This window comes from Heterocephalus glaber, unplaced genomic scaffold (assembly GCF_053883595.1).
Source record: "Heterocephalus glaber isolate CG9 unplaced genomic scaffold, H.glaber_assembly_v1.0 deba00001509, whole genome shotgun sequence".
Classification (NCBI taxonomy): domain Eukaryota; kingdom Metazoa; phylum Chordata; class Mammalia; order Rodentia; family Bathyergidae; genus Heterocephalus; species Heterocephalus glaber.
In genome coordinates, this window is record NW_028258325.1 from 31,673,543 (window position 1) to 31,696,042 (window position 22,500).

At 41.0% G+C, this 22,500-nt stretch overlaps 1 protein-coding gene and 1 pseudogene across 6 annotated transcripts in view; one reads left to right on the top strand and one right to left on the bottom strand.

Annotated features, from left to right (window-relative positions):
• Window positions 1-4,457, top strand: part of Klf3 (KLF transcription factor 3) — a 31,975-nt gene extending 27,518 nt beyond the window's left edge. For all 6 annotated transcript variants that reach the window (XM_004867693.4, XM_004867691.4, XM_021246697.2 and 3 more), the window contains one exon: window positions 601-4,457. In XM_004867693.4, the coding sequence (XP_004867750.1) occupies window positions 601-782 (182 nt within the window). In that variant the 3' untranslated portion in view covers window positions 783-4,457. The remainder of the gene's footprint in view (window positions 1-600) is intronic.
• A 13,827-nt stretch (window positions 4,458-18,284) lies between these two features.
• Window positions 18,285-20,476, bottom strand: LOC101717290 (glucose-induced degradation protein 8 homolog pseudogene; annotated as a pseudogene).
• Window positions 20,477-22,500: the final 2,024 nt, after the last annotated feature.

The window sequence follows — 22,500 nt, forward strand, 5'->3', positions numbered from 1 at the left end:
TAGGAATAATTGTTACTGACTGAAAAAGAAAATAGGGTATTGAACTCCCTAACATGTGTTTTAGTAGATAAGAGACTTCATATTTTTAGAAAATATAGGAAAATCCCACAAACTTTCAATTTGGACTTAATGCATAGTACTACTTAGAATTAAGCTCCTGAGTGGGATTGAGACTTGGAGATAGCTGGGTTCAGTTGAGGCAGGAGGATCACAAGTTCAAGTCCCACCTGGCAACTTAGCAAGACCTTGTCTCAAAATTTTAAAAAATGAAAATCAAAAGGGCTTGGGATATAGCTGAGTGTGAAGGCCCTGGATTCAATCCCCAGTACAAAAAACAAAAAAGAGTTGGAGATCAAGGCCCAAGTGTGTGTGTGTGGTTTCTTTTTTTGGCAGACAGTCAGTTAAAACATTAAGAGAATTAGTTTCATTTTTTCTTGTCCTATAGTGGTTTATGAAGCACTGTATTAGTGAAGAACAAATGTATGACCTTATCTTGGAAACGGTAGTTTTCAAGAGCATTAGCTTAAAATTTTACCTTTACTATCTTCAAAAAAAAAAAAAAAATTAAGCTTTTTAAAAAAAATTCATTTATTTTTGCAGGAGAAAAACCCTACAAATGTACGTGGGAAGGATGCACATGGAAGTTTGCTCGGTCTGATGAACTCACAAGACATTTCCGAAAACATACTGGAATCAAACCTTTCCAGTGTCCAGACTGTGACCGCAGCTTCTCCCGTTCCGACCATCTTGCCCTGCATCGGAAACGCCACATGCTAGTCTGAAAGCCTCCGTCCCCCACTTCAGCTCGACTCCCCATTCTCCTGGCTCTCTCTGTCCTCTCTCCCATTATCTAACTCATTTTTTACATGTACATTTTAATTTTGGTTCAGCTGGTCTGAACCTCTGAATTTATATCATTCAAAACTTCCGTATGGTCAGTAGTTGATACTCTCTAATCCTCCCTCTCCTTACCACGGGTCAGACCTAAAGAATGTGAACACTTTTTTTTTTTTCCTGGGATGCTAAGCAAACCCTTCTTACAGATACGTTTAATGTAATGAGAACAAGGGAACATGTAAACTAACACAACCAATTGTCAGTTTCTCCATGTATTCCTCAAAAGAATGTCAAAGTAAATGTATTAGAAATACAGTATCTAGCCTGCTAGTCCTTGCCAGAAACACTCGTACCTCTGCACCATGATCTCATTTTATGCTCAGCAGCAAAAAGAAGGTTGGTCCCCACTCACCAGTTAGGAGACTTGCAGCAGGGGATTGTGCCAGTACAGTCACCTCTGCCATTGTCCTTCACATGTCTTGCTTCACAACCTGGATTATCACCTCATCTAAATCAAGGCCTTTGCCCTTCTTTGTGCCTGAAGCCCACATTGAGGGCTTTGCCACCACTAGGAGATGAGCCAGAGCTGTTTAATTAGGTGGGTGATGGGTAGCAGTTCAGAGGGACAGATGCCGGACTTCTGTAGCATAGAGGAGAAGCAGAGGGGCAGGGAGCAGGGGCTGCAGAGAAGCTGCTGGTTCCTCCTAGCTGGGGTTTGTCAACGAGGTGTCATTGCTTGGTTAGCTATGCAGTGCTAACCAGAGGGCTTCAGTCTCGCGTGCTCAGTGGAGCACAAATATGCTGCAAAAACCAAACACCCATGGAGTTACCCATGCAGAGGTCGCCATTCCTGCAGAATCCCTAGTATGGACCATCAAGTGTTGAGGGTAACAAAACCACGAAAATATTTGCCCAGAAGTAAAAAGTAAGAATTTTTAGGGTAAAACTATGGATAGTCTTCCCTTTACCCAATTTGTCGTGTAACTTTGCAAGCAGGGAAATGTTGAGTGGTACTTGTATTCCCATACCAAGTTAGTCACATAGCTTTTATATGAAACGTCAGTGTAAGCTATAAGGTGCCAGACTGGTTGTCATTTGTGTTTATGGCACACATCATAAATGAGCATCTGCTAAAGTTTTAGGAGATTTGTTCAAGTAGGCCCTGAGTAGCACTCTGTAAATATAACTAGTTGTGAAGCACATATACCTTTATTCTGGGGGCAGATTCCTGAAAAAATACGGAAAACCACAGTTCAGGGCCTTATATACATAGCTTGAATATTCCCAGAAGTTTACTGTTGGAGTTAGTTACTTCCCATCACTAGCAAGTATCCTGTCAGAAGAACAAAGTGAAAAAAAAAAAAATGACTCGTGTTTATGTTGAAGATAAATAACACCATTAATGGGGGAAGTTTTTCAAAAGCAGGCTTTTGAGCACCATAGTCTAAATGCCAGTAAAAATAATTCATACAGAGAAATGCCACTGGTCTCAAGATTGAAGAAAATGGGCAGTGGTGGTCAAACATGGTTGCCTATATCCAAATGCCCCTTCGTTCCTCGGTGAAGGATGGAGGAGCAGGAGAGCGAAGAATGGAATCCTGCAGATCCATCCCAGCTGCAACTCAGGATCCAGTACAGCCTTAGCTGGGAGGAATACACGATTTAAGTTTTTAAATATCAGCAAATGAGTGACTGGAGATCTGCGAATTGTGTGGGGAGCTTGCTTTGGTCGCACTGGGTTAAAAGTTACAGGGACTGCACACCTAAGAGGTCCCACTCAGCCCTGTGAAGCAGCTGAAAGGAAATGAAGGTGAGAAATGTAAAGAAATTTGTTATCTTGGCACTTGGGTTTCTTTTTTTTTTTTTTCCTTCGCACTACAAAATTTTTTAAAGATCGTAACATGCTATTTGGGCTGTTGTTTTCTTTTGTGCAGCTGTAACATGAATTGAGGAATAGAAATGGCTCTTAGAAAAGCAGGTGTTGTCTATATTGTCTATGCTTAGTCACATTCATGCCAAAGTGTTCGTGTCTTTGAATGATTCTTCCAAAACACACTGAAGAATTGAGGAGGCGAGGAATGTTTTTGTTTGGGTGGAAATAACCAGTCTCTATCCCAACCCATATAGAAGGGGAAAGGGACAAAAAAGGACAGAATTGATCTTGGATTGAGTTTTGAGTCTGGAGTGCAATTAATAGCTTCATGAGCTCTCATGAAATTTGATGTATGCTATGGTATATTTAAATCTTGTTCAAAAGACTGTATTATGCTACTAAGCTTGCTTAGGTCCTGTTAACAGTTCATTAACAAAGATCCATTTTAACTCCGAGAGAAAAGCAACCCAGAGAGGCTGTTCTCTATTTCTTTGCTAGTCTGATATTTTTTAGTTACCAATTGGCCCTTACCAAATTTTCCATATATATATTTGTATTTTACTATGATAGTTGAGAAATTTAGTCTCTTAGTCATTTTAGCTGTTATTGTGGAAGACCTCAGATAAGAGATAAGATGCCCTTGATCTTGTGGTTTTAATGATGTGCCATATTACTATCAATGGTGATTAATCACACTATTTTAAATTTCTGAATGATTTATAAACATGAAGTTCATGTCATGTAAATTGTTTATTAGTTTATTCAGTTATTGCTCAAATGTCATCTTGCCAAAGTCATAAAAATTAAATCAGAATCCATCATATTTCAGAGTTTTAAAATGTGATTCTACATCATAAAATGGGCATTAACATTCTAAATTGCTTGGTTTGGAGAATATATTCAGCATAGCTACATTCAACTAAGGAGATGCTAAATACACAGCAGTTTCAAGAGCCTTGGAACAGAAGTACAAAGGAACTATATATGTATATGTATGTTTTATCAAACACCCATCTGCACTATCAGTATTGCACTAATGTGGAATTTGAAAGACTATATTGCTGATATTGTATATCTGCCCATCATTCCTGATTATAGATTGTTTTAAAGACAATCTCAAAGATCTAAGGTTTTAAAATAATTTGGTTAGAACATACACAGTTGTCTTGCTGTCATTTGTGAACTCAGTTGTCTTTATTCTCTTCTTGGTCAGGGTTAACAATTTCTAAATGATTGCAAAGTCACTTAAGTAATACATTTACAAAGCCATTTTACATGCATTAAACGAGGGCTACACCGTGTTTTACAAATACTAGCACTTTTTTCTGTTATGTACCTAGTGTTAGAGGGTCAAAATAATCTTTCTGCTTAGCATCTCTTAAACCATACCTGCAAGTATAGCAGGATTATTACATTTACAGTACTTTAATACTTGTATAAACTATGCAGAAATTTTTAATAAAGTGTAATATATTTTATAAGCTAATAAGACTGAATGGGTAAAGGTTTTTAGCATGCATTAGTATACTTGCAAATACTGAAACATTTTGGTAATCTTTCTTACTAAAGATGTGAATGTTTAATGTACTTTCTCTGTTTCTACTCTGTAGTCCAATGGGAATTGAGTAATGACATTTTGTCATGTCAAACTGTGAACATAAATTTGTACTGTACAGTCCTCATATTCTATATACAGTATGCAATATATGTATTATATACTTGTTAATAAAACCATCCGAATATGAAATGTGATCATGTGGTTATTATCTAGGCAGTGGACACCAGGAACAAAACTTAAAAGAGCCATGTAAAAATGCCTTAGAAATTTCAAAATAAATCATTCTTTGGTGGGCAATCACTGTGGATGAAGGGGAAGAAAAATAGGTATAACCGGGAGGTTCACTAGAGATAACTCACCTCTAAAACCGTGACCCTGGTTTTCTGGTAACAACCAGCAGGAAATCTTTTTAAGTTCAACCCAGAAAACTAGATAACCCAGCATAAACCTATAAATGTACCTAGAGCACGCGAAATATTTTATTTGCTGTTTATGAGCCTTACCTGCTTCAAAAGAGATTTCAGTGCCTTGTTACAGTTTGTGTCTCCCAAAGGGCCATGGTTGGAACCTTGACTCCTGAAGCAGCAGTGTTGGGAGGTGGCCTCGGAGAAGGTGCTGAGGTCAGGGCTGCACAACCCTCCTAAATGGATTAATGTCTTTTTCATAGGATTGCCTTAATTCTCAAGGGACAAGGTTAATTCTGATGGGACTGAATTGGTTACCTTGAAAATGAATTGTTACAAAGTAAGCACACCTCTGTGTTTTGCCTCTTCCACACAGTTCTACTTTCCCCTCCAACTTCACATTATGAAACGGCTGAGACCCTCACGAGGTAACAATACCCAATCTTGGACTTTCCAGCCCCTACAACTGAGAGACTAAATAAACTTTCTATGTATTACCCAATGCCTAAATTAACTAATACAAAACAGGGACTCAGAGCTTGGGGGTGGAGGGCTCAGGAACAAGGCAGTAACTATTAAATCAGTAACTATTAAATAGTAAATAATTCTAGGTAAACATGATTACTTTCCGTGCCTTTCAGTACCCATGTCTGTGGATATCGCCATCTACAGCAGCATAGGAACAATGAGTAGTTTCTGATTAGGGCTTCACTTTCCTTTGCTTCAGGCAAAATGTAATAACTGCCCCTCTTCCTCGGTCTCCCCTCAGTGTGACAGTAAGATACTGGTGTGTTAGATCTCAGCAGTTTGCTCCAGCCTGGATGTTATCTCTGGATGTCATCTCAGCAAAACACAAAATGACATCTGGCCAGGACTTAACCACATGACTCTCCTTCAGAGGCTGGTGGGTGGAAGGGGGTTGGGAGAAGACTGAAGCCAGCCTTTAAAAAGGAGCCTTCTCCAGAAAACATCTCTGCTTTATATTACAGTATACCAGTAGACTGCAGGCTCAAACATGATTGTATGTGGCTGTAAAATACTAATAGCTTATTGACGGAGTACTCCAGGTGACTGGCTGAATCCCTCCTGTATTTGTTTTGTTGTATTTTGTTTTGTTTTAAAGAGGAGAGGTTTATTTTGGCTCACGGTCTGTAGAGATTTTAGTCCATAGTCTGCTGGTTCCATATCAGGGTGGCATCGTACAGGGGGATCACAGAAGAAGAAGTTTAAGGCAAGGCAGTCAGGAAGCAGAGACCAAGGGATGAGAGAGGGAGATAATACCCTCCTGGGCCACACCCCCAGGAACCCATCTCCTTGGACCAGGCTTCACCTCTCAACATTTAGCTATGAACTTATCAGCGGACTAATCACTGATGAATGTCACACTCCCATAATCCAACCACCTCCCCAAAGCCCCACCTATGAGTGCCTGAGGCTTTGGGGAGACATCTGGATATAAACCACAACATTCTGCCCTTGGACCCCAAAAGATCCATGCACATCTGTATGCCAAAATGCATTCAGTCCATCTCTATGAGTTGCCAAAGTCCTAACAGTTAGCATTGCTGGTACTTTTAAACCCTCGTGCCTTCACTCTTGGTCTGGTTTTGCTCACTGCTTGTGGCTTTCCTCAGACATTGCATGTTTCTGACATCTCCAAATTCCTGGGGTCTCCACTGCACCTTTGACTTCACACTCACAGTTTCACACACTGTCCTCTCAGGGGCACGATGCCTGGCCTGCCAGGCCTTCTGAAATCTGTGTAGAAGCCCCCCTGATTCCAGAATTTTTGCATTCTGCATGCCTGGATGACACCAAGGTCTGCCACCAGCTGGAGAAGTAGCTGAGCCCTTTCGCATCTTGCCAGAAGTTGCAAGTGCCTGAAAGGCTGAACCAGGCAAACTGAATCCCCAGGGGAATCGATTCCCTAGGAGGCCTTTCTCCAATAGAGTGTCCTGAGGCTGTCTTCTCAAAGCAGTGTTTCACTTTTGCAATTTTGAGCCTGCAGGCCTCAATGATTCCTCACATGCCTTTAAGCCATTTTTTTCTCTTGTCCTGTTCCAAAGTATTTGATTTTTCTTTAATACTAATCTTGTCAGCATCCAAGCTTCCCTCTACTCCATTTTTGTAGGCCCCTATTTACTAAAGCTTCCTTTCTGGCCAAACACAAAACTTTTTAAACCACTCAGTTGTGCCTTTTGCTCTTGGTTCTGAAGGTAGAGCAGGCTAAAAGCTAGCCAACACCTAAATGTTGGGCTGCCCTGAAATTTCTTCCATCAGGTTAATTGGCCCACTGCCCTTAATCTCAATCTCTTGCAAAGCCTCTAGACATGAGCAAAATGTAGACAAATTTTCTGCCACAGCATAACACACATGGCCTCCAACTGCCAATGGAGCAATGGAGTTCTTCCCAACTGAAACCCCTTGAGCCCGGTCTTTACCAGCTGCATACTGTCAACATTCTGGTCTTTTGAGCTCTGATCAGAATATCCCATGGAGTTCAACTAACAGCATTCTAGGGCTGCTTCTCCAGAGTCTCCAAACCTTTCCAAACCCCTCCTTCAAGTCAGTTCCAAAGGTTTCTGAACCACACAGTCAGGTAGCATCACAGTAATGATGCTACTTTTCTGGTACCAAAATCTGTTTTAGTTACTTTTCTCATTGCTGAGACACAATACCCAACTCCCAGAATCTAAATATAGGAGAAGAGGTTTACTTTGGCTCTCAGTTTGTAGAGGTTCTAGTCCATAGGTGGCTGGCTCCAAGGTAGAGCAGCATGGCAGAGGGAGAAGGGGGAGAAGCAGTGAAGGCCTGGCAGTCAGAAGCAGAGCCCCTCCTGTATTTCTGATGGATAACATGACACTTGTTGAGTTTATAATAAGACCCATCCTTCTTTGGGGAATTATGTTAAAGGTGGGTTCTGGGCAGGTAAAGATCAGAATGATGACAAACATTGATCCTAAAATAAGCTAAATTCTTTAAGGAATAGTTAAACAAAGTAAGGGTGTTTGGCACCAAAAGATAATACATGATTATTGCTGAGTTGTTAAATGCTGTCCAATTGAAGGAAGCAAAATTAGGGGTTTTGCTGGGGAGAAGTTATCAATTATAATGTGAGTTAGAGGGAAGAAACGGTGCTAAAAGATAAACTCAGATACATTAATTTTGTATTTGTTTGTTTTCTTGGTTTCTTTTGCAGTACAGGGAATTGAATCCAGGACCTTCACACTGAACTACATCCTCACCCCTTTTTTTTTTTTGAATTTTGAAACAGGGTCTTGCTAAATGTCCTCAGCTTCCCAGAGTTCTGGGATTATTGGCATTTATCACCATGCCCAATCTGCATTACAATTTTTCAAGAGTTTATTTTAGCAGGCAATGATTTCTGGATTTGGCAGCCCCAGACTGCAAGTGTGTGGGCTCCAACAATGGCAGGTGCAAGGAAGAGTCAAAGGTATTCTCAGAAGCAAGACAAAACAGTGTGGAGAGTTCTCAGAACACTAAAACTAGAGGTTCCATTTGACCAGCTATTCCCCTTCTTGGTATTGTCCCGAAAGAATTAAAAGCATCATACCACAGTGATATATCCACACCCATGTTTATAGCAGCACAGTTTGTAATAGCTAATGCTTGGAAACAGCCCAAATGCCCATCAACTGACATGGATAAAGAAGATGTGGGGTTTTTTTTTAATACAACAAAGTACTACTCTGCCATAAAGAAGGACGAGCTTGAGACGTTTATAGCTAAATGGATGCACCTTGAGACCATACTCTTAAGTGAAATAAATTCTACACACGTGTTCCAATACCATTGTTTCTCTGGTGTGAGAAGCTGAAAGTGGAAATAAGGACTGAAATGTATGATAGATTTTGGGAAATGGGAAAAATGTGTTCAGATGGGAAGGGAAACAAGGAAGAGGGGAGAGGGGAAAGGAATGAAGGGACAAGAAAAAGAGTGAAAATAGAAGGAAAAAATGGGAACAAAGCTTTTGTACATTGGGAGAGGAGAGGGGACAAAGGGGAGGGATTGGGGAAGAAAGAGGCAGGATCATGTACAGGAGCAAATTCCCCATGATGAGTGTTATCATTATGTATAGCTAAAATGTACCAATAAGTGTTTTGCTTCAAAAAAAATTTGACTGGTTGAAGTCCATAGTTAGAGGTCAGTTGGCAGATTCTGACTGGTGAAATTTCAATTGGCAGTTTCTGATTGGTTAAGATTTTTTGTTTTCCTAGGCTATAACCATTTATCTACATTTTGCTTATATAGGCATCCAAGGTTTTGGAGCTGTCCCAGCCTAATGCCCTCACAGTTAATTGTTTTTAATAATGGGTTGAGTTGGTGGTAAATGCATATACATATAGGTGTGTAAGTTAAACTGTTAGAGACCAGAGTGATCAACGTATATGCATAAAAGTCAAAGACAAATTGCTCTTCAAGGGCACATTCACTTTCAGATAAGTAAAGCAAACCTGCTAGTCTTTTCTTTCTTTCTTGAGACAGTATCTCACTATGTTGTTCAGGCTGGCCTTGAACTCACAGTGATGAGCCTGCACCTCCCAAGTGCTAGGATTACCAGTGTGCGCCACCACACCCAGCTAGTGGGTCTTATCTTGGCAGATCAGAATCACTGCTGATAGTGGTGCTGTATGTACCGAGCCATTCCCAGATAAGAATGACTCGTGCTGCAAATGGGGAAGGGGGCATCTCACTGAGCCTAAACACATTGACTGCTTTGGTGATCTGCTCTTTCCACCCCTGGTTTAATCCTGAGTGGTCAGAGCTAGGAATAAAAGGCAGGCAGGCTCTTCAGGCCCCTGGATCATGTCTGTTGGACCGCACATGCTCAGTGCACTCAATGTCTGTTTCTTCTCCAAGACTCAGAAACTGCCAACCCCAGGACTGACATCTAAAGAACAAAGAATGGGGATAGGAAGTACCCACATTCTCTCAAGCCTTGCCCGTCTGCTCCAGAACAGATCTCTCCTCTGCAAAGGCTCAGGGCTACTCATCACTAACAGGCCTTGAGCTGTGTCCACGGCATCCTCCAGCCAAACTGAGATGCTCCCCAACCCCACCTTTCAAGCCAGCTCCTTCCGTACCATCATCAACACACTTTTTGCTCAGTGCACTTGACCCTGCCTTCCCTGAGATCACTGTCCAAGACTCTCTTCCCCACCAGCGTGAGAACTCTGCAGCCGGACAGGGACTTGTCACCTTTCTGTCCTCAGTCCCCACACAGAGAAGGCATCAAGAGGGAGCAGTGGAAAGAATGGGTGCTGTGAGTCCTACTCCAGTCCTGGCCACCTCTGGAACTCTCCTGAGTCTGGCCACTCCATCCCATTGCTACTGCCCTGCCCCTCTCAGGCCTCTTCGTTTCTTGCTGGGGATGCACAGAAGCACCCTTGTTCTCTCCTTCAATCATCCCTCTCCACCAGCCACCAAAGCCATCCTTCCTAACCCAGGATCTGATCACCTTACAGTCCTGCAGTTTAAAACCCTCCGTGGTCCTCTTTGCACCTGAACCTGGTTCTTAGTTCAGACTCCTCCTTTAAAGCCTCAACTATTATCTCTGAAATTTGCATATGTTTTTTAATTGAAGAACCTTCAAACACTTTCTCACCCTGACCAATGCACGTGAAGCATTCAGGGACATTTACCGAACTCCTACTCATCTTTCATAACTCCTTTCAAAGACCATCTCTTCTTTGGGTGAACTCTATTCGCCTTCTTCACAGACAGATTTTCTCCTAATTCCTTCTGAGATCCTAAAATCCGTGTGCTTCCCTCAATTGTCAGTATTTACACCCTGCACTGTCAGGTGGCCTATCTGACTCCTTCCCCCTCCAGATCTCAGATGATCTTGACATGACACAATTCCAAGTGCTCAGGGTCCTGTCCCCAGGGCCAGGCACAAAATCTCAAATTCCCTGAGTGTGTGTTGAGAAGTATACTAGGGAAGTGTGTTCCATAAGCCAATGGATAATAACAGCTAGCATGAATTAAGCACTTCCTAAATCCTCTGCACTATTCCTTTTTTTTTTTTTTTTGGTACCCGGGATTGAACTTGGGACCTTGCGCTTGCAAGGCAGTCAGCGGAACCACTGAGCTAAATCCCCAGCCCCTGCACTATTCTTTAATACCTTTTCTTTAATACCTTTGCAGGTATTAGCTTAATTCTCAGTACCATAGGGCAGGAAACAAGTATCATTCTTTTTACAGATGGAAGTTGTGGCACTGATGAGTTAAATAATTTACCCAAGATAGGATACAGAGGAACCAGGTTCAAATTCAAGGCATCTAACTCTCAGTGGCCTGCTCTCAATTACTACATGGGTCTCTGGTGGCCTCCAGGCCATATTAGTGCTTCCTCTCAAACTTTGACCCCTGTGCACTTGCCTGTGCCCATACTGAGTCATCTTCTGGGACATCACCCTCCCTACCATGACAGGCCCCACTCATCCATCCCTCAACTAGCAGAATAGTACTAAGTTTGAAATACTTGCATGGCCAGAGCTACCCAAGGAATGGCATGGTGGGTGCCATTTGCTGGACTCCACAAACAAGATGCTTGACATCTTTTCTGAAATATCAGGTATATTGTTTAATTTATTTAAAGTAAAACCATTCTTTTTAGTGTACATCCAACGACTTTTGACAACCAAGTCATAGAACAATTCCATCTCTCCCTAAAATCCCTTGGTGCTCCTTTGTAGTCCACACCCGCCCCCCGCCCAGGTCTCCTCTATTTCCCTGTTTCTTTGCCTTTTGTATATACGTATGTAGCCTTTTTCATTCTGAATTCTGTTCCTTATCATTATGTACTCAAAATTCATCCTTCCATGTGGTTTCATGGATCAACTACCTGTTCTTTTTAATTATTGAATATGAATGTACCACACTGTGCTTAACATTAGACAGCTGAGGACTCTTCGGATGACAATTCAAGACAATTACAAATAAAGCCATGACAAATATTCATATACAGGCTTATATTAACCTTTTTTGCTCGCTTTTTATTTTTCTGTTCATTACACCTGAGTAAATGCTTAAGAGTGTGGTTGCTAGGTAATGTAGATGAAAGCCTACTTAGCACCTTAAAAAACTGCCAAGCTTCTAGAGAACCTGTTTTGCATTTCTGCCAACAACTCCTGAGGGTTCCAAGGTGTCCAAGACCTCCCCAGCAGTTGGTAACTTCAAGTGTGTTTTTTATCCACTCTTCTAGGTGGATCCAGATCTCCCTGGTTTAATTTCTATTTATCCCATGACTTAGCACGAGTATCTTTTTACACACTAATTTGCCATCCATACAGCTTCTTCAGTGAAGTGCCTGTTCAACTCTGCAGCCCATCTTGAGGTGGGTTATTTTATTCTTAGTGAGTTTTGAAAAGTCTCTATATATTCTGGACCAAAGTCCTGTTTTGTTAATATTTTCTCTCAGCCAAGATGCATCATGTAAAGGTACAGTTCCCAATGAGAAATGTAATTGTGTTGTATACCTACAATGTACCAATAAAAGAATTTTTAAAAAAAATTTTCTGTCAGTCTGTGGATTATCTTTTCAAAATTGTCTTACCAGTGTCTTTTGAACAGGGGAGCTTCTTAATTTTGATGAAGTTTATCAAGTTTTAATTTTATGGATTATATGGTTTGTGTCCTCAGGAATCTGCCTAACTCAAGGTCACAAAGGGTTTCTCCTCTTTTGTCCTAGCAGAAGTTTTATAGTTTACTCCTTCTTCTCACCACCAAGCCATAGGAAAGGCTACGGACTGGGACCCCATGGACAATGCCACCCAGCACTAAGTCTCAAAGACAGTCTATGTCCCTTTTTGCTTTCAACTAGAGAGTGGGGAGAGGATTACGAAGAGGATGGAGCAGATGAAAACAGTATTTTAAATCTAAGCCCGAAGACCCACGCTCAACTCAGAGGCACCCAAGCATCCAGCTGACCAGAATCAACCCAGAAAACAGTTCTTGAGAGTTGAATTACCACGCAGAATCCCATCCAGTTTCAGACTGGCCTCTGAGTAGAGCACCATGTGGCATACCAGAAAAGTACTGCATGGGTTCGAAAGTTAAATTAACAAATATGGGCCAGGAGCTGTGCTCTACATCTACACAGGTTGCCAACCTATTAAAGTAAAAGATTTAAACAGGAGACATAGCCACATAACATAAAACACAGAATTTCTAAGATACAATCCAAAATTACTTGGAATAGCAAGAATCAGGAAAACTTTCCCTTTCATGAGAAGAGAAATGAACAGACATTAAAACCCAAATGACAGAAATGTTGGGATTATCTGACAAAGATTTTAAAGCAACAATCACAAAAAGTCTCCCGCAAGCAATTACGAACACAGAGTTGGAACAAAGGAAAACTAGAAAACCTCAGCAAAGAAATAGAAAATATAAAAAAAAAGAATCAAAAGGCAATTTTAGAACTGAAAAGTATAATATCCGAGATAAAAACAAAGCAAAACCAAAAAACCCAGGCTCAGTAACAGAATGCTGATCAGAAGACAGCCTATAAACCTGAGATGAGTCAATGCAAATTACCCAGTCTGAACATCAGAGATTAAATAGGGTGGGAAAAGCGAGCACAGGTTCAGGGTCCCAGGGCATAAAACCTCTCATCTTCAGGTCATGGGAGTCCCAAAAGCAGGACTGAAAAATATTTGAGGAAACCAATATCTAAAAACTCCCCAAATTTGTCAAAAGACAAAAACCTCACAGATTCAAGAAGCTCAGCGAAACTCAAAAAAGAATGAATCCAAAGGAATTCTCATCTAGAATTGTCTAGTGCTAAAGACTAATCTCTGTCTAGTGCTAAAAACTAGACAAAGAAAAAAAAAAGTAGGGTCAACCCTAACATACACAAAGCACAATATTGAATTTTTTTTGGTTTTTTTGGTACCGGGGATTGAACTCGGGTCCTTGCGCTTGTGCAGCTGGCTGCAAAACCACTGAGCTAAATCAATTGTAAATGGTTTTATTTTTATGAGAACATTTAATTATATTTAATTCTTGCCAAAATTAAATGAAACTACTCAGCTTCCTCTAGCCAATTTTCCATATCCTGTGAGACTCCTCTATTACAAGTGTTGTTCCCCTTAAGACACCTGCATGCACATCTCTGACTCAGAATGTATTTCCAGGGAATCTGATCATGACATGGCGCCACTGGCAGAAAGAAACAACCCTGTCCACTCTATCAGATGGTGGTGTGGTGACACAAGCAATGAAAAGCCAACTGCTAGATATTATTAAATGTACTCCCATTTTACAGTTCACTCTAAATATCTTCATTATATATTTTGAATATACAGATACAGATTTTTTTAAGAGACAGGATCTCACTATGTTGCTCAAGCTAGCTCTGAACTATTTGACCCAAGAGATGCTCTTGCTTTAGCCTCCCACATAGCTGGGACTTCAGGCATACCACCTCAACCAGCTTAGATTTTAGATATTTAAATATGCAATGGAACCTCCATTGTGTTCTTGCTCCAGGTCCCACAAATGTTTGGAGTGGGCCTACTCTTCCCTCTGTGTTCCTATTATATTTTGTTTCTAGTATAGAGAACACCATTGTCTTATATTATCTTCTTGTATCTGGCAAATGCCTGAGCTTTCTAATGAGCTCTATGATTGATAATATTATTGCTACTGTTTTTATACCTGTGATAACTACGGTAATAATAATTTAATTTTTCCTCTCGCTCCTCACATCTGTTATGTTTTTATCTCTTTTCATGGTGTTGGCTAAGTTATACAATGCCCTAGTAAGCATTAGTGGCATCCTTCTACCATCCTTGTCTTATGATTTTCAAGATAATGTATCTAAAATTTCTTCAACAAGCATGATTTCTTTTACAGGATTCTTGGTGTACAGAAGGGTAAAGAGACTTCTTTCTTTTTTTCATTTCTGAGTAATTTTAATGTAAATAGGTATTAACTTTAATAAATGCCATTTCTTCACCTATTTATTCACATGATTTTTCTCTTTTAGATCATTAATATGACTGTGATAGAATCAGGCTGTGATGATTGTGACTATGACTTTTTTAATGTGGAAACATCTGTGTTTCTTAAAGTTTGCTTGTGTACAATATATATAAATCTATATATGTGACAGTCAAGCTTAATTGTGTCAACTTGATTGTCTTGGGAGCCACCCAGGGGATTGATTTAGTGTACTTCTGAGTGTGTTTGGGTGTGTCATAAAGGCATGACCTTAGGTACTATGTCTGATCCCTTGCACTCTTCTGTTTGGCACTATTCCCCTCCTGCTTCCCTGAATCACCCTTCCACAATGCTGTTTCTACCTTGGAACCAGCTACATGGACTGAACTCTCTGAAACCATGAGCCAAATTAAACCTTTCCTTTAAATTGTGGAGGTCAGGGATTCTGTCAGCAATAGGAAAGCTGACTGTTATGGTATATTTTAATAAAATATCAAATTTGGCCAGCTGATGTTTCATTTAGGATTTTGTATTTATGAAAATAAGTGAAATAAACTTATAATTGCCTTTCCAAGTTTTTACTGTTATCCTAAACAGTGTAGAAATAACAAAGACTGACCAGAAAAGAACAGGCAAAGGCAGTCTATTCAGAGCAGGATATAGCGAGGGAGTCCACCACCACCACCACTTGTACTGTGCCAGAGGCTCAAAGGCAGGCAGGGGAGTGGGCAGCTGGGCAGGGGAAGAAGGGAAAGCATCAGCAGTGCCAGGCTGGAGCCTGCTGGCCTGGGGAAGCTATAGGCAGGCTAACTGGAAGTAAGGGATGTGATAGGTTAGGGTTCACGTTTAGCTTCCTCTGGTTGTCGTAAGTTAGAAACAGGGACAAAACTTAGAGAAGCTGCCAATTATTAATTAGGTCCTAGCTACTTGGGGCTCATTGTTACAAGGTTATTGTTTGGCTTCCTGGACTGTTTGGTAGAGATACTGGTCTGACTTCTTACAAGTCTGATTTTTAGGTAGCAGTCGGGTTTTCTAAGCTGATTACTGTGAATAAAAGGTTAGTTTACTGAACTACTTACTAAAGATCGTGGGCCAGAGTATTATTTTTATGTTTATTTAGTTAGTTTCAACTGAGTAGGGAACTTTTCATCTTTTTTCAATTTTCTGAAATATTTTATAAAAGATAGAGATTTTTCCTTAAAAATTTTATAAAATTTATCTTAAAAACTGCCTGAGCCAGGCATAGTGGTATGTATCTGTAGTCCCAGGACTCAGGAGGCTGAAACAGGAGGATTGCTGTTTTTTGCAAAAAACAAAAAAGCCCTGATTTAGCTAAATCCTGGGAAGAAGAGGTTATGTTTACTCTTTGAGGGTTTTGTGTTTTTTGTTTCTTGAGACAGGGTCTTGCTGTGTAGCTCAGGCTGGCTTCAAACTCACAGCAATCCTCCTGCCTCAGCCTTCTGAGAGCTTGTATTACAGGCTTACACCACCATGTCTGGCCTCTTTGAAGTTTTTAAATAATCATGACCTTATTTAAATATTCTGTTTCTTCTTCCATCATTGTCTTTTATATTTTCAGAGAAATGTTATCTGGTTCTCCTAAGTTATCATGTTTACTTTTTAAAAAACAGCCATTATAGAATTTTTTCATAATGTTTTTACCTTCAAGGTTTGCAGTTATTTCCTTTTATTACATATTTTGTGTATTCATGTCTTCCTTTCTCTTTTCTTGTTTAGCCTTGCCAGAAGTCTGTCTTCCCAATTGTTTTCAAACAGCCAAGTATGTTTTGTTCATTAATGTTCTGATGTGCTTTTTGTTAGTTCATTAGGAGCTAATTCCATTAATTTCCATCTTGATTATTTCCTTTCTTCTTATTTGGATTTTCAGTGTGGCTATACCTTTTTTAAAATTTCATGAGATAATTGCCTAACTCTCCATTCATTTTTTTTCTTAATATGTAAAGTTCCAAATTCCTTTCTAAGTGCTACTTTAATTTGGTCCCCTAAATCTGGCACATATGCCAGGCAGCCGCATTAAGTAATGCATTTTGCTCGCTGCCTGGGGCCTGAATGAGAGGTGAGCAGAAGCTGTTTCTGTGCCCAAAGGGACCTCCGCCCCTCCTCACTGTCCCAGGAGCTCACGGTGTGTGCTCCCAGCCCCCACATGGCTTCTGGCTACCTCAAACCGAGAGGCTATCAGTCAGTGCCCTAGGTGTCAGTGCCAAGACGGGGTTGTTCCTGGGGCCAAGTATTCTATTGGTCTTATAACTGAAGATTTACTTAACAGCATTGTATTCAATTTTCACATATCCAGAGTTTTTGCTCAGTAATATACAAGAGCTTTTCTCTATAGAGGGAAATGGACCCATAGTTCTTGATAGGTAAGGCAAGTAGCCAAATATTAATGGAGGAAAGCCGAACTACTTAGGAAATGAAGTGCAAACTGGATCACTGTCAGAGAAAGAGTTGGATTTGCTACCTTTTATCACATACAAAGATGGATGTCTGATGAAAAAAACAAACAAAAACCATGAACCAGGCTTAGTGGTGCATGCATGTGCAGGAATCTCAGCACACTGGGAGACTAAGGCAGAAGGATTGCAACTTCAAGCCCAGCCTGGGCAACAGCGACTTAGTAAGACCCACAAAATAAGAAATAAAGAAAAAGGGCTGAGGATATAGCTCAGTGCAAAGGCCTTAGGTTCAAATCCTTAGTACCACAACAAAACAAAAACCAAACCAAAACAAAAGACATTGAAATCTTCATGGGTGGAGAGATTTTTTCCACAAGGCTGAAAATGCAGAAACAATCTGGTAACTGTAACAAAATTAATTTCTTTCAGCAGACAAAGCTAGTAATAGTGAAACAGAACGGGAGCTGATATGCCCACTGTCTACCCAAGAAACCTACAAAGGACACATGTAAAAACATTGATAGAACTCACAATAGTATTGAGCGAGAAAAGTAGGGAACGAGTAATATCACATACCATTCCTAGAAATTAGATACAGGTAAGCATACAAAAGGAAACATATATGTTGTGCAAGAATACATGCATATTTAAAATCACAACTTAAACACATTAAAGTAGATGTTTTTTGTTTTTGTTTTTTTTTTTTGGTACCAGGGATCAAATTCGGGTCCTTGTGCTTGCGCAGCAGGTGATGAAACCACTGAGCTAAATCCCCAGCCCTAAAGTAGATGTTGATGTAGCTTGGTAAAAGGAAGAAGAACTAATAAGAAAGCAAAAGAGACGCCTAGATCAGGCTGTAAAATCATTGTTGTTTTATAACTGAGTAATTCGGTTCTATTCAGCAAGAAATTAGACTAGAAAACATCTGCGAGATGTCTAGCTAGTACAGTCACATGCTGCCTGTGTAGTCTCCTTAGCTGCTTTCCTCCATCACTACTGTGAAAATCCTTGTAACATTGTGCAACCCAGCCTAGATTTGTCGTATTCTTTTTCCATAAGCTGAAGCTCTCAGCCATACTCATCAGAGCTTCTCTTTCTCTCTTTTTAAAATTAACAATAAAATGGTTGAGTAAAAGGCTGAACTGAAAATCTGAAATGAGAAAGGAGGCATCTTACTCATTTCTTTTAGAAGCCTCTTTTCCCTAATAAAGAATGGAGGAAACAATTGGTTGTATTTGAGCTTTTAATTAGACCAAATTTAATATGCATACAAATCTTTTGCCTGCTGGGGATGGTAAAAATTGCTGCTGCTGATTTTACAAGAATTTAATACAAGTTGGCTGGGCTTAAATAGGAGATTATCTTGCTAAGTGAGAATGACAAAAAAAAAAAATCAAGGAGAAATACAACCTTATTGGAAGTGTGGAGGAAAGAAGGGATAGGCTGGCAGGGATGGGCAGGCAGTCTCAGAAATGCAATATAATTTAGTCAGAGATGCTCCTGGTAGGTTCCAGTTTTGTGGGTCAGAATTCTCATCCATTGGAGTCAGGGGGTATTCGAGAAAGGGTATAAAAATATGAATACACAATCATTATGATTATAAATATTTATTTTGAATGAGAAAAGTCCCAAAAGCTAGGGTATAGGCTGAGGCAGGAGGATAGTAAGCTCCAGCCTAGCCTTGCCAACAAGCAGCTTAGTGAGATCATGCCTCATAATAATTTTTAAAAGTGCTGGGGATGTCAGTGGTTCCGCTGCCTGACTAGCAAGCACAAGGTCCTAAGTTCGGTCCCTGGTAACAAAAAAAAAATTACTGGGGATGTAGCTCAGTGCAGAGGCCCTGGACTCAATCCCCACTACCACACACCAAACAACAAAAACCTACAAATTTTAAAAGTTAATAGATATATGCACTGTAGCAAATTTTCAAGGACCTCTTATGGCTTGCCTGACCATTTTTCCAGCACTGGTTGTCTATATTTTTTGGCTCAGTAGTCTTTATAGCATTTTTCTAGGACAACCAATTGTAATATTTCTTATAGGAAAAAGCATATAAAGACAAGGGTGTCTTTTCTTTAGTATGGATAATTAAAATGGCTTTTTTTTTTTTTTTAGGATTTACAAATTTATATATTTTTTCCTATGAAAAACAAAACAAAAAATAAATGAAAAACAAGGGGTAAGGAAACACTGAAAATAAAGGCTGGACAGGACTGAGGAGAATTAACAAACTTCCTGTCTGCCTGCGAGCTAACAAAGCGAAAGAATGATCAGGGCTCTTCATGTGCTCTGAATGGGAGCCTTAAGTTAATCGATATTCCATAATAATGCAGCACTCAATGACAAGGTAAACCCGCAGGGATCAGAAACACCAGGAGCACTGGGACAGTAGCCAGCAACGTGTCGAAATCCTGAGGATGTGCCACAGGGCACAGACCGCCAGACTCCTAAAGTGTCTTTCCCGTGGGTTTGCCAGCATTTAAAAGGGACACGTTCCCTTTAAAAAAAGATTCCAGGTCAAAAAGAAAAGTACAAAGGGGTGAAGGGTTCTCTACTGCAGGGAAAGTCTTTCCGTCACAGTCAGAGGGGAGGTGAGTCCTGTGCCATCACAGCAGTGCCAGGGTCTGCCTGCACCAGCTCTACTTGGGCTGCTCGATCACACCCTTGCTGAGGTCTGTCATTTTGGGATATTTTACTTTCTTCTGGTCCAGCTCGTTCTGAGCCCAAAGTAGTAGTTTCAGTAATTTTGCCAGCTTGGGTGTTGACTCACGATTCTCATAATCTAGAACAGCTTGGTTAACTTCACACCACACCTTTTGCCTCTGGTCATGTGGAGAAGGTCTCCGAAGGGTGACTCCTCGGGGCTGTCAAAGGCCAGCAGGGCCAGTGTGCACTCCATCTCCGTGAGGCACTCTCTGCTCTCCTCGCCCTGCTCTGCCAGCTGTGTCTGGGCGAACTCCAGGGCCACCTCAGTCTCACACTGGCGGATCAGCTCAATCAAATGCTGTTGCTGCAGATGAAAGTAAAGATACCGGTTTGTGTCCAGGAGCTCTGGATGGAGGCTGTTGATCAAAGCGATGGCCTCTTGAATCTGACCCTTCAGAGTCATCTCCAGAATCTTGATCCCTTCATCAAGTGTTTCTAGATCCACACTTGGTTCGATTCCAGATTCCATTCGAATTTTTTCGGCTGCTTCCTTAAAGCCCTCTGTGACCAGATAGTTCATGATGAGTCGATTCATGTCTGCCCGCTGGACATGTAAGTTATTGAGCTTTTCCACCCACTCATCTTTTGTGATTTCATCCGGCTTTTCTGCATAACTCATTCTGATTTATTTCGTGCTGATCCCGCCACCTGCGCGACTCGGTATGGGCGTCGGGGGCTCCGCGGCCCCTCCCGGGGCCAGGGAGGGGCGGCGGCGGCAGGCACCAAGCAGAGGGAGGGGGAAGCAGAAACCGCGGTCCTAAAATGGCTTTTTATTATTCATCATTAGATGATTGCATGTGTGACATCATAGACAGTACTTGCTTTTGAAGAAAGGTTACAGAATTGTGCCCCATAACTAGGAATTCTGGTAAAATCTGTTTCCTGTGATTCTGTCAAAAAAAGAAAAACAGGGGCCAGGGATTTAGTTCAGTGGTTCCACCTCCTGCCTCGCAAGCGCAAGGTTCCGAGTTCAATCCCCAGTACCAAAAAAAGAACGAAATAAAAGAAAAACGTAGATGATTCATTTATAATTGTATGTGTTGCATTACCAGGTATATTCTTGACAGGAAGGAACTTATGTTTGGAACAGATGTCAGGGATAACCTAGTCCCCTGCTTCCCAAAGGACCAGCTTGATGGCTGGCGAATTTTCTACGAGCTCGCTCGCCTCTGACCCTGAACATTGTGACCTTGTTGCTCTTCCACTGGAACTTCTGAGTCAGATGCCACAGCAAGGGGTTTTTGTTTTGTTTTGTTTTGTTTATTTTTCTGAGCAAAAGGAGTTTGACAGGTTCCCCCAGGAGTCAGTGGTAAAGTAGGAATATGAGAAAAGGAAGGAAAATAAGTCAAGAAAAATAAAGAGTGTGTTGGTGATCAGGTTCCCTCTGTGGGCAATGGATTGGAAAAAAATTAAACAAATGGCACAAGGAATTTCAAAACCAGCTTCCCACAGTAGCAGTTCCTGATTCCCTGACGCTGTCAGAACTTCCAACAGGCGTCTCCCCTGAAATTACATCCTCACGGGACTGACCCTCATTGTGTCGCGCCGCTCACAGCAGCTTCCTGTCTCCAGTCAGGTCCCCCGAACAGGGCAGAAAGGGTTCCTGGCTGCTGTTCCCACAATGGGATGGACCGACAAAAACTCACTACGGAAGACTGTAGCCTACCAAGCCGCAAAGACACGACATTTCCTGGTTAATATGCCTTTAAGTGAACTGCCAAAGTGTCCCCTGCTGCTCCAGGCCTGTTCACACAATTGATTTTCAGTAATAGGGATTGAATTCAGGCCCTTAGCACTGAGCTATATCCCTACACCACCGCCCGCCCCCTTGCCCAGGCTGGCTCAAATGAATTTATGATCTTCCTGTCTCAGCCTTGCAGGGTGCTGAGATTACAGGTACGTGCCACCCAGGAACCCCAAGTTTATTAACACAATTAGAAGTCATAGGGGAGGGAGACAGCAGTCTTGATCCTGTCAATTGGAATCTGGGATTGGCCACTGGAAGACTGGAGGTCTTTGGTCTTTGGTGTTTTAGAATAGAGCAATTCCCTTCCACCCATCTCCCATACTGAGAGTTCAGGTGAGTGATTAAATTCATGGGATCCATTTGGAGTTCCTAGGAGCCTCTTTAAATCCAATGAGTGATTTTCCATCTAAAAAGTAAACCTTTATTTCTGCATTGCTGGGGGGTATGAGACTTAATTTTCAATTTTAGCATATGTGCTGCTGAACCAAGCTCATCAATTTTCATAACTATGATACAGAGATAAAATTTGAATAGTCAAATAGTAACTAAATAATATTAAATCTTTTTTTTTTGGTACCCGGGGTTGAACTTGGGTTCTTGCACTTTTGAGACAGGCGGTGAAACCACTGAACTAAATCCCCAGCCCATAATATTAAATCTTAATAACAATCCTTATACTGAAATGTCTTTTGCCGCCTCTGTCCTAAGTGTACCGGACAGACTGCCTTTGGGCACCTTCCTGTTTTGCTCCTGGCTCTTAGGCACACCTCTGGCAAGTTTTTCAACCTCTTTGAGCTCCAGTTGCCTGGTCTATAAAACAAGTTCATAATTAGCTGATAGAATGGTCGCGATGAAATGAAATACCTTTCCATGCTTAGTGCAACATGGTACTTAGCTTAATAAATCATAGCTATTATTACCATTTGTGTTTTCAGGATGAACACAAATGAAAAGAAGACCCCAAAGACATCATGACTCTAGGAAAAGCTCTC